The 15,180-nt window shown below is 35.4% G+C and overlaps 2 protein-coding genes across 2 annotated transcripts; both read right to left on the reverse strand.

Annotated features, from left to right (window-relative positions):
* Window positions 1-1,968: 1,968 nt before the first annotated feature.
* Window positions 1,969-14,086, reverse strand: LOC123667005 (mediator of RNA polymerase II transcription subunit 28). Its single transcript, XM_045601012.1, has 5 exons — window positions 13,937-14,086; window positions 4,100-4,224; window positions 3,557-3,701; window positions 2,571-2,675; window positions 1,969-2,094 (listed from the first exon to the last, which is right to left on the reverse strand). The coding sequence occupies exons 1-5, from the start codon at window positions 13,994-13,996 to the stop codon at window positions 1,969-1,971; spliced, it is 561 nt and encodes a 186-aa protein (XP_045456968.1). The 5' UTR covers window positions 13,997-14,086.
* Window positions 9,535-13,694, reverse strand: LOC123666820 (probable lysine-specific demethylase 4B). The gene has a single exon (XM_045600845.1). It carries the CDS (start codon window positions 13,430-13,432, stop codon window positions 10,787-10,789), a length of 2,646 nt encoding a protein of 881 aa, XP_045456801.1. The 5' UTR covers window positions 13,433-13,694; the 3' UTR covers window positions 9,535-10,786.
* Window positions 14,087-15,180: the final 1,094 nt, after the last annotated feature.

Below are 15,180 nucleotides of genomic sequence, written 5' to 3' on the forward strand. Positions count from 1 at the left end.
TCTTTAAAACACATAAAAAAGTGTAGCAACTACAAAAATCAAAAATAAAAAAGTACTTTTTTCTAATAAAAAAAAAAAAAATTAAAAAAAATCATCAACGAGCATATATAATTAAAAACAATTTAAAATCATTCTTTACGAAGCAAGCTATGGCCGGTAACTCCAAAATAAAGTAACAGATAACCAAAAAAAAAAACAAACTTACCATTTATAATACTTTCAAATTGTGCAAAAGCATTCTAATACTATTAAAGTGCGGGGTATTCAAATAAAACACACTCATAAAAAAAAATTGTATTTGAAATGAAAATATTAAGAAAATGTGCTTTTCAAAATTTTACAGCATACAAACTAAGCTCTATATCAAAAAAAAAAAACCTGTAATCCTAAACAATAACTAAATTTAAAACTAAAATTAAGTTACGCAGAACTAAAATATAATAAAATTAAAATACTAATAATTAATAAAGATTCATTTTGTTTGAAATATTTTACGTCACTTGCATAGGGCTTGTTCACCGATTACTGATAAATTTAATCTCCCACTCAAGTAACTGATAGGATTTATCAGGAGATAAAACATATCTTTATGGATATCACAGGTTTTAAATAGAGAAATATTTTATTGAGATAGTCAAGTCGAATGCATGTATTATAATTTTTTATCTGTTGGATACAATCATATCGCTGGCCCCGGGCAATAAAGCGGTATACGCCGGTTACACCCTTTTTAATGTTATTTAATTTTTGGCTTCTCTGAGTATCAATCTATCACTCTTATTTTTTTCAGTTTTTTTTTATTAATATTTCGTTAGAATAAATGACAATAACCGTTTTATTGCATGGATAATTCTCTTACGACTAAGCTATGTATTATTTGCATTACTCTAAGAAAAATAACACAAACAACCGGTGAACATCTTTACAGTAATTGTTAATGATCTTGCAATTAAAAATAGTATCATCTATGAATTGTATTATACATTTTTTTAATTATTTCATTAAAAAATTATACGATTTGTTTTTAAAAAATTATTTTTAAAAGCTTAAATTGGTAAAAAAAATAGCTTTCATTTGACATATTGAACGTCTGTTTTGGATCACTGTACACTGCACTATAAACAAATTAGCTTCTTTTATTTCTCCTGTAAAATTTTATTTTTGATATTACCGCTTTATTGCCCGGGGACAGCGATATGTCGTATAGCATTATCCGACATATGATTGTATCCAGAGTAACCTGTAAAACACGCCATATGAAGTATTAATACAAGTTAATGAGTAAATAATATAAAGCCTCCCCACTCTATGTCATATAACATTTGGCACAACAATATGATTAAATAAAATCAATTATCGTTTATTTCACTTAATTCTTAAAAAAAGAACTGCAAAACCAAACATTTTTTCTTTTCATTGAGATGATTTCCTAAAAGTCATTATATAAAAATACTCCAAGTTATAATGATATCTGCTCATGTCACTATTTATACTATTCTATAACATATAACTTTTGACACAGTACTGGCTACCTCTAATCCCCCTCCCCTACTTCCCTATGTATTTACAAACAATATAGAAGTATTATCAACAATATCATAACGAGGTGAAATTAGCGTCAACGATGTGTCCTCCCCTCCATACACACTCACCTCCCCTATTTCATAACCCATCCAAGTATTTAGTGTCAATACAAAGCTAATATGCACATTACTAAGACTCCGAGGCGAGGCTTCGGTCTACGACGTGCTACTCCCCCCCTACTTCGCAACCCACCCATGTTACTACTCTCCTGCTTCACAACCCATTCAAGTATTTAGTGACATTATCGATATAAAACTATTATTAAAAATATTGGAACGAGCTCATACTACTCTTAACAACGTGCCTTCAATTCCACCCCCCCCCCCATAACAAGAACTACTATCAACATCATCTAATGCTAATGACGTGCCCCCACTCCCCCGCCTACCGCCGCTGCACGGAGGCAGGGTAGGCGGGCGGAGGCGGCGGGCGCGGGGTCGCTACCTGCTGTTGCTGCAGCGCTTGTTGCTGCAGCGCCTGCTGTGCTGCAGCGGCGGCCATTTGCTGCGCCTGGAGGTTTCCAGTGGTTTCAAGTTTTTATCTTGGTATATTGCCAACGACTTTTACTTGACTTTTTTACAGCACTGGCTGTTGCGCTGGCTGTGGTGGATTCGATTCCCGGTCACGGCAGACATTTGTATTGACCATATAGATGTTTGTAGTGGCGCTTTGCAGGTTCGATTCCCACTCGGGATAGATATTTATACATATTTCTTTCCGGTTTGGATGTCTGGCTTTGTGGGTCTCCCTGCCGTGTTTTCGAGAGAACGGTAAGCGGTCAGACTCGGTTGTTATCATAGATACCTAATAGCGATCGTTACTCATTGTAAGGAATGTATCCGTCAACCCGCAGCTGAGCAGCGTGGTGAATCAAGCTCAGACCCTTCTCCTAGATTCTTATCTCTCAAAAAAAATGTTACGGGCTGAATCGTATTTTTTTTTTCACGTATATGTTAAATTCTGTCAATAAGTTTCGTCTACGTTACCTGTACGCTCTGCTGGACGCTGCAGGGTTGCTGCATGGGGGACGCGGCTTGCTGTAGGGCCGGTTGAGGGGTTTGTTGCTGGCACTTGTTGTACTGGGTGTGGCCCTGGCCAGACATAGGCATATTCATATATAGATCTTCTTCTTTTCAATGAGTAAACATATAAATATTACATACATAACTCGAAGTTGAAATCCCAGCCACAAACTCCTGAGCGAAAATCAGGGTCACACTGCGCTGAACTTGTCACTTATCAACTTTGACAGATAACTTAATTTCGATTATTGGTTACATATTAGGTGTTGTTGTTTACGGTATATGTGTGTTCCCAATGGGCCTAGGAAAGCACGTAAAGCTATCGGTTCCGGTTGTCATCACACTTCACACCTGATAGAAATCGTTACGTTGGAGGGAAGTTATCTACCAAACCGCAGTGGGGCAGTGTGGTGGATTAAGGCTCCAAACCTTCTTATTAAGACGCGAAAGAAGCAATCATTCATATTTAAGGTAAGTACAGTTTTTTTTTTTTTTTTCAAGCAACTAGTTTTCCCCTCGAATATTTACCCATGTGGATTACACAATTTCGGCTGGTCCATTTTATCACTTTAAAACAGCTTATGCCACTCAGTGAGGATAGTTTTTCAGTTTATCAACAGTTAACAAACAGTCAAAAACACAAAAATATTAATCTTTCTTGAATCTTAATAGCTATAGATTAAAATGTAGATCAGAAATCAAAGGAGTCTAACAGAAACTAACAGAAACTAACTAACAGAAATTTTAATTTGTTGAAATTTTGACTATTTTTCATTTTGATATTGTCAAATTTGTCATACTTTTCCGGGAAAACCAAGAACAATTAACTAGCGGGGTTATAACTCCATTCAACTTTTTCTTCTTTTGGCGTCAAATCTCACATTACGACACAGATAAACAACATAATAGACCAATAATACAGACAATGTGTATGTATGTGTGTATCTTACCTGCAAATCAGCAAGCAGGTTCTGCCACTGGCTGATCTTGTCGTAGTGTCTTCGGAGCAATTCCTCCTTGCGCTGAAGCTCACACTTGAGCTCGTTGTTGTCCTCCTTCACGAGCAGTTCTGGCTTCATCGCTGACAGCAGAAACCTAAAGCAATCGATACTAGGATTTATACGACTAGGTTATAAACAAGCGTACTGTCTAGGTGTCATATAGCTGCCGTCAAATAGCGCTATCCACGACTAGTGGAGGTTTCCAGTCGCGCGTAGGAGATGACACACACTATTATTATTATTATTTAATTTTCTAAACAAAATTAAAAATCTCAAAGAAGACTGTGTATTGTTTTTGACAATTATTTCATTTAGGAATAAAGTTAAATTTTAATTTTAATTAGATTATAAATTAGAATTAAAAATTAACAAACAGATTCTTCAATTTTTTAGCCAAAACTACTAGGAGAGAACAAGAATAGAAAAGATAACAATTAATTCTAAATTTACGTACCAAAAAAAACAAACTTCGTAGTGTACAAAAGAACCCACCTCTTTTGCAAGAAGAACGCCTCCATCTGCCTCGCGAGGTCGATGAACCTCTCGACTTCGACCTTGACCTCCTCCTTCTCGACGCACGGGGACGCCTCTTGCTTCGTCAGCACGTTTAGACATGCCTAGTCAGACAAAAAAAATATATAAATAGTAAATTTTTAACAGTATCAATTACCTATGTATAAATATTGAAGTTTAAGTTCAATACATTAATGGCCAGTTTCAATACTCTATCTATCTCTAAATTTGCTTACTAGCGATAGATTTTTGACACAATTTATATGGAGTTAACGTCAAAATTCTATCTCTAGTAAGCAAATTTAGAGATAGATAGAGTATTGAAACTGGCCATAAGTAAAATAACAATATTGTAATCTAAAAAGTGCAAAAGCAGTCTTGTTACTAATATAGTGTACCGATTTTGATAATTCTTTTTTTTAATCCCCAATATACTTACCTCGGTTTCGATTAAAGAAAGAATTATCAAAATCGGTAAACTTAGTAAAACGTTATAAGGTAAGACTCGCAAAAATACAATCGAAAAATTGTTATGTTACCTTACATTTTTTTTACCAGTCAAAATTATTTTCAACTTCAACAACAATTATTTTCGACTTCAATAAGGAGGAGGTTTTCAATTCAGTTGGCATTTTATTTTTTTATATATGCCAAGATTTTTGATCCGATTTACGTAATTCTTTTTCGATTAATGTAAATTAGCTGATATTTGGTCACATAAAAATTTGATTTAGTTCGGCTCTGTAGTTTTTATTTTTTAACCGACTTCCGACAAAGGAGCTTCTCAATTTGACTGTACTTTTTATGTATGTTACCTAAGGAACTTTTTACTGGGTAGGTATACCGATTTCGATGATTCTTGTTTTAATCGAAAGCTGATGTTTGTCATGTAGTTGCATTTAAATTTGATGTACCATTGTATATAACTTTGATTGTACGTTTCGAGTAATCTTTGATGACGCGTATTTGTGACGGTGCGTACCTACGCGTCGATGTCGTGACGCCATCTATCGGAACCGAATAAAACTACTTCGGTTCGGTCTATCAATGAAATGATATTACACGGCCAGATCTAGTGTAACGCAGTGAGGTATATTATCCACTAGAGGGCAGTAGCAGTTTAATGTTTATAAATAATTTTGATGATTCTTGTATTAATATTTTTGTATATAGCTTTGTAATTTAGTATTAGGATCGAATATTGTTGAATTTTATGTTATGTAAGCAGTGTTTTTACGAATAAAATTTATTTTATTTTTTATTGTTAATCGAAAGCTGGTGCTTGTCTTGTAGTCCCATATAAATTTGATCGAGATATACTTTTTAACCGACTTCCAAAAAAGGAGGAGGTTCTCAATTCGACTGTATTTTTTTTATGTATGTTACATCAGAACTTTTGACCGCTTAGACCGATTTCGACAAATTTTGTTTTAATCGAAAGGTGGTGTGTGTCAATTGGTCCCATTTAAATTTATTTGAGATCTAACAACTACTTTTCGAGTTATATCTAATAATGCGTTTTTACTTGACGCTTTTTTCGTCGACCTACGTTGTATTATACCGCATAACTTTCTACTGGATGTACCGATTTTGATAATTTTTTTGTTGGAAAGGGGATAGATATTCCTAGTTTAGTACCATGATAAGGAAACCAAGATCTGATGATGGTATCCTAGAGAAATCGAGGGAAACTCTTGAAAATCCGCAATAACTTTTTACTGGATGTACCGATTTTAATAATTTTTAATTTAATCGAAAGCTGATGTTTGTCATGTGGTCACATAAATTTTATTGAGATCTGATAACTACTTTTTGAATAATCTTTGATAACGCGTTGTTACTTGACTATTTTTTCGTCGATCTACGTTGTATTACTCGTCGATGTAATTGAAGTCGGTTTTTTTTCGTTTGCGAGCAAACACAATTATGGGCATTTTTGCTAACTTGGCGATGTAATTTTTTTTGTTACATTATAACTTTTTACTGGGTGTACCGATTTTGATGTTTCTTTTTTCGAATCTTAATCGAAAGCTAGTGCTTGCATTGTGGTCCTATTTAAATTTTATCGAGATCTGACGAGTACTTACTGGGTTATCTCTAATAACGCGTATTTATTTACTTGACTATCTTTCGTCTAATTACATCAAATCAAAATCGGTATTCAGTAAAAAGTTAAGAGGTAAACACACATAAAAAATACAATAGAATTAAGAACCAATTCATTTTTTCAAAATATATCAAAAACTTTAATGATATTTATAGAAATAGTGTTAATTTAAAACTAAAATTACTTGTGAGCAACTTTTTAAGTTTTTACCCGTATACTTATAGGAGGTACTTATAGTTAATACCCTGAAATTCTCCTTAGCAACGCGAACACAATTCATGAGTGAATTTCATTTATATTCACATTAAACAATATTTAGATAAAAAGATAAAATTTTACATTTGTTTAAACGGATTTATCTAAGCCATCCAATCTTGAAAACTATAAAAAATAATAGTAAATGCTTGTTGTAGATCGCTCGTTTCAGCCTGTAATATATGGGATATTTTGGGCATAGGTCTCTTTCCCCATGTAGGAGAAGAATCAGAGTTTAATCCACCACGCTGTTCCAATGCGGGTGTCGGATATATTCCCTACTATGAGTAACGATCTCTATGAGATGTACATTATAATAATGCAAGGTGGCACGGTGGGGAGACCCACATGGACTAACAACCAGACCGGAAATTAATATTGGTATAAACAAAAATGTCCACTCCGAACGGGAATCGAACCCGCGACCGACGGTGTTTTAGGCGCCGCCGACACGGCACATGCACCATTACATCAGAGCAGTCGGCTTGTTGTTGTTGTTGCACACTACAGGTAAACAGTCTGGCCTATTCTACCTCAAAATAGGCCATTGACCATTTCGACCTGTTTCGCCTCGATTGATAAACTACAAGTTTTAAATTTACTAAAGAATATAGCCACCCCCTCCCTTCCCGTGGGTGTCGTAAGAGGCGACTAAGGGATAACAAGGCTCCACTACCACCTTGGAACTTAAGAAGCCGACCGATGGCGGGATAACCATCTAACCGCTGGCTTTGAAACACACAGGCCGAAGACGGGCAGCAGCATCTTAGGTGCGACAAAGCCAGCCTGCGGTCACCAACCCGCCTGCCCAGCGTGGTGACTATAGGCAACACACATGAGTTCACGCATTTTTGGCGCGAACTTGTGGAGGCCTATGTCCAGCAGTGGACTGCAATAGGCTGGAATGATGATTCACGAATAGAAATATCTCATAAATGTAGTGGAATTGGATGGTAGAAAAGAATAATTTATCAAAAAAAAAATTCGGATACTGTCAACGTCAAATAGCGTTATCCACTACTGATGAAACAGGCTCATCTACTAGCCAACCAAATGAATAATATTTTTAAGCGGACTGGTTGAATAAAGTACCAAACAATACATCTAGATGACGCAATTTTAATTCATTTGAGCTTAAGCAAATTAAAAAATCCGGTAAATATTTATCTGATATGATATCAGTTAATTGCGACATACATATTACTTAAGCCTATTGTGTACTATCAAAAAAAAAAAAAAAATTAAAATTCGTTTAATCACTTCAGCCTATCACAGTCCATCATCATAAGGCCTGTAACATCTTGACAGATGATTTAAACAGTGTCTGTGTTCGTCGCATAAATATGCGACAACGCCGTTCGTGGCTGAATAAACCAATCCGTGAACGACACATTCGTCCACACTTTGGACACGCGTATTGGGGATTCATCGGTGGAGGAGCCCCCTCGCGATTGTGTCTCTTGGCACGCTTTTGAGCCAGGTCTTCGAACCAGGTGCTATCGTGGGTTTTGCAACCCGTGAAGACGGTCTTCCGCCACTCATTGCGGTTCGATGCTAGGTCTTCCCAAGAGTTGCGATCAATGCTAAATGCAACCATGTCCTCGTTTAGCGCAATCTTTGAAACGCAGCACAGGTCGCCCCACGTTACGGTTTGCAAACGCAATTTGGCCCAATAAGGTTTGTCTGGGCAAACGCGCACTGTTCATTCGGTGCACATGCCCCAGCCATCTCAGGCGTCTCTGTTTGAGGAGAGCGACAACGCTAGGAAGCTGTGCAATCCCCAAAACTCTCTCATTTGTTACTCTTTCCTTCCACGTGATGTTAAGTATGCTACGGAGACAGCGCATGTGAAAAGTGTTAAGTCTTCACTTTTGTTTAGCGTACGACGTCCAGGTTTCGGCTCCGTACAAGAGTATCACATCACATCTTAGTCTTTGTGGTAAGGTGTTTGTTATTCCATACTCTTGTACGCAGCCTGCCGAACGTCGTAGCCGCTTTGCCGATGCGGATATCAATCTCTCCGTCAACGGAAAGATTGTTCGACACAGTTGACCCGAAGTAACAGAACTTGTCGACTACTTTCAAGGGTTCGCCTTCCAGCAAAATAGAAGGCTGGTAGGTGTAGCCCTGCGCTAGAATTACGGTCTTCGTTGCATTTATGGACATGGAGAACAGCGAACATGCGAAGCTGGACATAGGCCTCCACAAGTTCGCGCCAAAAATGGCGTGAACTCATATGTGTTGCCCATAGTCACCACGCTGGGCAGGCGGGTTGGCGACCGTAGGGCTGGCTTTGTCGCACCGAAGACGCTGCTGCCCGTCTTCAGCTAGTGTATTACAAAGCCAGCAGTTGGATGGTTATCCCACCATCGGTCGGCTTTTTAGTTCCAAGGTGGTAGTGGAACTGTGTTATCCCATAATCGCCTCTTACGACACCCGCGGAAAAAGGGGGTGGCCATATCTTCATCTGATCTTTACTGTCGTAATCACACAACTAGTTCACACACACAGTAGCTAAAATTCATTTCCTATTTGGTTATAAGTCCCCGAACCCAAACGTTAGAATTTTCTACAGGATTCAAATTATTTACAGTATTAAATTTACTATTTTTAATTTATTTAGTATTAAATGAACTCTTTAAACTCATCAATGTTAAATAAAAAGTAATATAATTTTTAAATTTTTAATTAATTATTGCCTGGCCTGGAATTTTTGAGCCAACCCGTTTGCGATTTAATTTTTTATTTACCAAAATAGGTATAAAATATTTTTATCAATTAAACAGATGAGTGAAGAGCCACTGACTTTAAATTCGAATCCTATCTATAAGATCTCATAGACTCTCATAACTCGGTATGAGAATTTGGTCTGCATTTGTGCATGTTTTATGAGATTTTTTCCATAGAGTTAGGCTATGACAATATCTTAGGTTATTAGTAGATATTACGACACAAGGTATAGACAGTAAACATAAAAAATGACTGAAATACCGCAAATTAAAGTACAAAATAATAAAAATAGGATATATGGGAAGAAAAAGAAAACGAGAAATAAAATTATAAACTAATTTAATCAACAGACAATTTTTGATTTACAATATCTCACATCATTCTCTCAATCTAAAGCATAAAATGAAAGTAAAATTAACCTGGCTAAAAAAAATATATTTTACAATCACAGGTAATAATGGTGTAAGCTTATGTCATTTGCAGAGTCGTAATCAAATATTCAGTCTTATTAAACAAAAAAAAATATATCATAACTGTATTAGTACTAACAAAAAATATACAATAACTAAATAGATCAGGCTAAGTTTCAGGCCAATTAGTATTTCGGTCAATTAAGAATTAAAATTCTAATATGTACATAAAACACAATTTTCGTATAGGTACTTATGTAACTAATTTTTATACTTAATGAACTAAAAAAAATGAGAATAGTTGTATTTCTCCAATTAGTCGAATATATATTTTTTTAACAATGATTATTTACTTTGTCATATATTTCCTAAGTCCTAGCTCATTGCTGACAGCTGAGAATTAAATCATTCCTATTTAATTTTTTTTTTTACTATTTACTGTTAAACAATTAAGCTATACTGACTCAGATAAAATTTGATGGTAATATTTTTTTCTCACCATCATTTCATCATTTAAATTCCACTTTAGTTATTAATATTTCTATTAAGTTTTAGTCTAGTTTAAGGAGGCACTAATTTCCTTTTTAGTTCGTGCTGACCTATCAGTATTTCGTATGGGTGATTTTTTAAACAGTAACAGTTTTTCTAACCTTTTTTACTCAAGTGTAATTTTTAGCTTGTTTTAATAAATGCTTCCTTAACTTTAATCATACCTAATCTCACAAAAAATAGCATATTCAGTCTACATTAGTAATTTCCTTCGTTGGCATGTAAAGGACAGCAAAACCAATGTATTCATTAAAAATAAAAATGTTATAACATAAAATCAATGTTAACTTTGATAAAAAGAAATATTAAATAAACAATCATTTAATTCGTACTACTATTTACTAATTCAAGATAGTTTTTTTTACAAAAAAAAAAAAAATATCAGGTATTTTCTTAATACAAAACTTCACACAAAATTTCAATTATATTTATTTATTATACTGTACATAAAAGAAATCTACCTCACATACTCGCACACAAATAAAACGGATACCTTAATATTATCATTTAAATAATACAATTGTCTCTTAATAAAATTTAGCATTTGAAAAATCATTTTTACATATCACCAACTAAGCAAGTGCTTTAAGTAATACTAGTTAACAAATACTGCCTTCATTTTTGATAGCTGTACCACGGCGACTGGTACGGACTTCTGAAATATTGATTAGAGTTCATCTGGCCGTACATTGGTTGCATCATTTGTATTTGAGGGTTAGAGTAATACTCTGGTCGCCATTGATTTCGTTCTTGATTATAGCTAGGGTGGTGTACAGGTTCGTGTAACCTTTCAGTTCCGTTTTGTGGGTACGTTCTGTAATCTATTGGCGTATCTAAGAATATGCTGTCATTATACTGTCCGACAGGCAGAGGTATATCTTGTGTTCTTTCGAGTGTGTAAGGTTGTGGGTCGACACTTTCTACTACAACCTTCTTGTTAGAAGTCTTCCTCCGAGCATATGTCTCTGTAGGTTCAAGTATACTCTGTTTTTTTTTCATAAACTTATGAAACTCCCCTTGGAAGGCGCTTGGGTTTTTATTTATTGGCTGTACAACTGGTACACGAGGCTTAGTGTCAAGATGGTAACTGGAATATTCATTTATTTGAGGCTTCAAAAGAGACTCAGTTGTTTTTTGAGAAGGTGGCAATGTGGAGGTTGAAGTAGGTATGGCAGGTTTTGGTGGGTTTAATTGTGTATACATTTTTGAGTGGTTATCCATAACCGGTGCGAGGGGTGAATGATATGCAAAGTTAGGTGTTTTCTTTGGCATTCTTGGTTTCCTTGGCTTCTTAACCTTCTCTTCTCCTTTAACCTTCTCTTTCTTGACTTTAGGTTCACGTTTAACAGACTCTTTCTTGACTCTTTCCTTTTTCGGTTTAACCTTTTTCTCTTCATCAGTTTTTGAGTTTGACTTACGTTTTTTTGGTTCTTTCTTTATTTCTAGGGAATTATCTAAAATGGAGGATTGTGATGCTGATGTTTCATTGAGAGGATCAGTCTTAGGCGATGGTTGAGGGGGAGGGAGTTCTGTTCCAACCTTCACACTGACTTCTGCGTCATGTGGTGGTGATTCCCAATTGGAAAGTACTGCTGCCATGTCTTCCAATTGCTCTTCAGACAATTTCTTAGATTTCATTTTTCCACGTTGCTTTTTGGGTTGTGACGTCACCTTCTCTTGACTAGTATCATCATCTGCCTCATTTAAAGCTTCCTTTTTAATATTCTCCTTTCGTAACAGTTCCTTTTTAATGGTATCTTTTCTCTTTTTCCGAATTTTAGTTGTCTTCTTTGCATATGGTGCGACGTAATCGGAATCTCTGTCAGAATCGATATAGCCAATATCTGGAAGTTGAGCTTCAGAGGGATCCATTTCATCACCTTTCAGCCAAATATCTTCGAGAACATCTAGCTGTGTGTCGTTAGGTTCCAATGGCATTATTGGACCTTTCATTGACGTCATCATGTCCAAATCCCCTTCAGCCATTGTCATTTCGTCGTCATCCATTATGTCGTGTCCAAGAATAGACACAGCGATAGCCCCTTCCGATATACTTTTACTGGCCATCGCTCTTTTTAAATGTAAGGGATGCCTTTTCTTCTTCTTCAGACCTTCCACTTCTGCTTCGATAAATGATTCAGGGAGCTCTGTGTTATTTTTGTTGCATAATATGTCTTGACCAGAGGGATGGGGTGCTGGTACCATTTTCTCAGGCTGCTCGGGATGACAACCAATATCTTGACCCTTTAGCCAAAGTTCATAACGGTCAGGTTGAAATCGTTTAACAAATGTGTCCATTGATATTTTGACCATATCATTGCTGCAAGTACATTGCATTGCTCGCTTTCCGTATTCAACCCAGCGTGGTGCTGCGAAGTTTGTGGACTCGGCACAATTAAAACCATGATTAAAGCCTGCGTGATATCCATAGGGAAATGTTATCATGATTTCTCCAGCTTCCTGAGTGATTTTATTGATTGGTATGGCATATTGTTTCAAGATTTGTGGAGATATCAGTGTCATTTTATGTCTTAAGAATGCTTGGCATGTTTTAGCAGACGTGGGGAAAAAACCAGATGCAGTTCTCTCAAATCTCTTCCCATGTTCGGGTGGGATAGCGTACCAGGTCTTCGGCTCACCAAAGTGAAGATAATTTATTGAATATAGGTCCATATCCTCGGTATGCCAAGCAAATGTTGTTTTCCACATACCGAAGTAGAGGTAAGCGGTATTAACTCCATCTATTTCTATGCCGTAGTCTGAGTTCACAAAGTCTAATATGGTACCGAGATGATTGATATTCCACTCTTTAACATCAGGGTCTGTAATGCTGCCATTAACATCAGCGCCGTAAATAGGTGCTACGTAAGTAACATTTTTCCAGTATTTTCGCTCTAAATCATCGTAGTTGGTGTGTCGTGGGGTACAATACTTTGCAGAGTTCGCCATTACGGCGAACTCTTTCACAGTCATGGATTTCTTTTGTATATTGATTTGTTGAAACAAACCTTGCTTTCCTGTGACCACCTGACATATCGGCGAAGGTATGGTGACGTTTAGCTCGTCCAGATCGTAGCCCTTCTTCCGAGGAACCCACTCGGGTGGAGGAATCACTTTAGCGAGACCAGCCTTGTGCGCTCCCTTGGATTCCATATACTGAATGTATTTATTGAAATCTTTGAATTCCTCCCACGTGGGACGGAAAACCTGGATGGACACTCCGCCGTTCGATGTAGTAACATCGTCTCCAGACACCGACATTATCGTAATATTTTACAATCACAAGTCCGAAATCAACAATGTTTCATCATTAAATACCACGAGATCACACGACCGTCCACACCAACATATTTATAAAATCATTCCTTGTGGTATTTATTACACTTGCACGACGTATATAAACAACTAATTCCGATCTAAACGTTTAAATTTTGTTAATTATGTGAAAACATTATCAGTAAAATGGCCGACATGAATGAGATGCGTTTGCAACAAAAATCTCTAGCTGCGATCGAAGCCGCATAAACGAAATCGGGTCACGTACTCACAAACGTTCTTAACATTTCAACGTTAATGGCTAGATTTAGCTTATGAAGCTTCGACTTCTCTACACGGCAACACTATTGATAGTTAGTTTTGTAATGTTGGTATTGTTATCCTATTTTGACAGATAGCACACATACAAACATAGAGGGTACAAATACAATAATTATATTAGCATTTTCTCGTTACATACTCAATAATATTTAATATTTTTTAACATACCTGAAACGATTCCTCGAATTCTTCTACCAAATTGCCGCTTCCATTAGTCGGGGTCGCCATTTTGAACGGTTTATTTATCGATCACAGAAGCGTTTCTTTCTTATGACACTATCAAATGAAAATGAATTGTTGTGTTGCTCTCTTGACGTAGAAGTGTTACGTGCACTCACACTTAGATTTAACATTTATATAACTCACACTTTAAAATTCCACACATAAACATTGTGAAATCGATAATAATTCAGGGATGCCAAAATCTAAAAATAGTGGCTTGTAAATCTTGTAATGCTTCTACTTCTATTGTGATTTGTGATTTAATCAATAAAAAGTTTGTTTATCGAATAATTATAAATGCATATTTGTATTTTTTGATAACTAAAACTCTCAAAAATTTGTTGTTAATAGCAAAATCGTAGTTCGTCGTCGTTCTAAAATGTATTATTATTTACTTATTGTGTTGTTATTAAAATAACAAAAGTAAATTCCGTAATTTGATAAGTATATAAGTTTCAATTTGTATTTTGATGTTTTCAATTTTACAATGTTGCATTTAAAGGATACAATTTAAAAGTTTATCGTTTATATTAAAGCATTTTCAGTTTTACTCTGTATATTTATATTATTATTTTCATTTTAGATTATTTAGAATGAAAATTGACGTATTTTATTAAGTCTATTTTAATATTAAAACTGCTTACTAATGCGGATTCGTTCTAATTTGTGGTAAAATGCATACACTACTAATATTCGCTCTCACTGAAGGATCCATATATATATACAGAAAGTCTCCATATATATTCCAGCTGTGAGATACTTTTTCATTTCTTTTTCTTTTATAAGCAAAAAATACGCTAATCAATGACTTATAAAAGTGAATTCCTCACAATTCCTATTTCGTCCAAGTTTGTTTACATGTTTATCACAGCCCTGACTCGAGCGTGACTCAGTACACCACGTGTCTGCATTATGTTTCATGCAAAACGCAAATGTGCGAATTACAACTTTTTTTATAATACAGCATCAAGATGGCGTGAAAAATATGCAATCTAATGTAATTAGCACATATTTTTTTAATTTAAGAGCTAGATATTGCTTTTTAAATATTCTATTATTATATATGATAAAACAAGATATGTATATACCTACATATACGGAGCATATAGTTATAGATAATGGATTAAACTCTGATTATTACAGTCTGAATTATAATCGTAACACTTATATAACTAATTAATTTCAAATTG

This window comes from Melitaea cinxia, chromosome 27 (genome assembly GCF_905220565.1).
Source record: "Melitaea cinxia chromosome 27, ilMelCinx1.1, whole genome shotgun sequence".
Classification (NCBI taxonomy): Eukaryota; Metazoa; Arthropoda; class Insecta; order Lepidoptera; family Nymphalidae; genus Melitaea; species Melitaea cinxia.

Coding starts and splice junctions, on each gene's coding strand:
- LOC123666820 (XM_045600845.1), bottom strand. CDS start 13,432: ATGTCGGTGTCTGGAGACGATGTTACTACATCGAACGGCGGAGTGTCC.
- LOC123667005 (XM_045601012.1), bottom strand. CDS start 13,996: ATGGCGACCCCGACTAATGGAAGCGGCAATTTGGTAGAAGAATTCGAG. Junction 3,702..4,099: donor GCGTTCTTCTTGCAAAAGAG/GTGGGTTCTTTT, acceptor CGATTGCTTTAG/GTTTCTGCTGTCAGCGATGA. Junction 2,095..2,570: donor GCGTCCAGCAGAGCGTACAG/GTAACGTAGACG, acceptor GGAAACCTCCAG/GCGCAGCAAATGGCCGCCGC.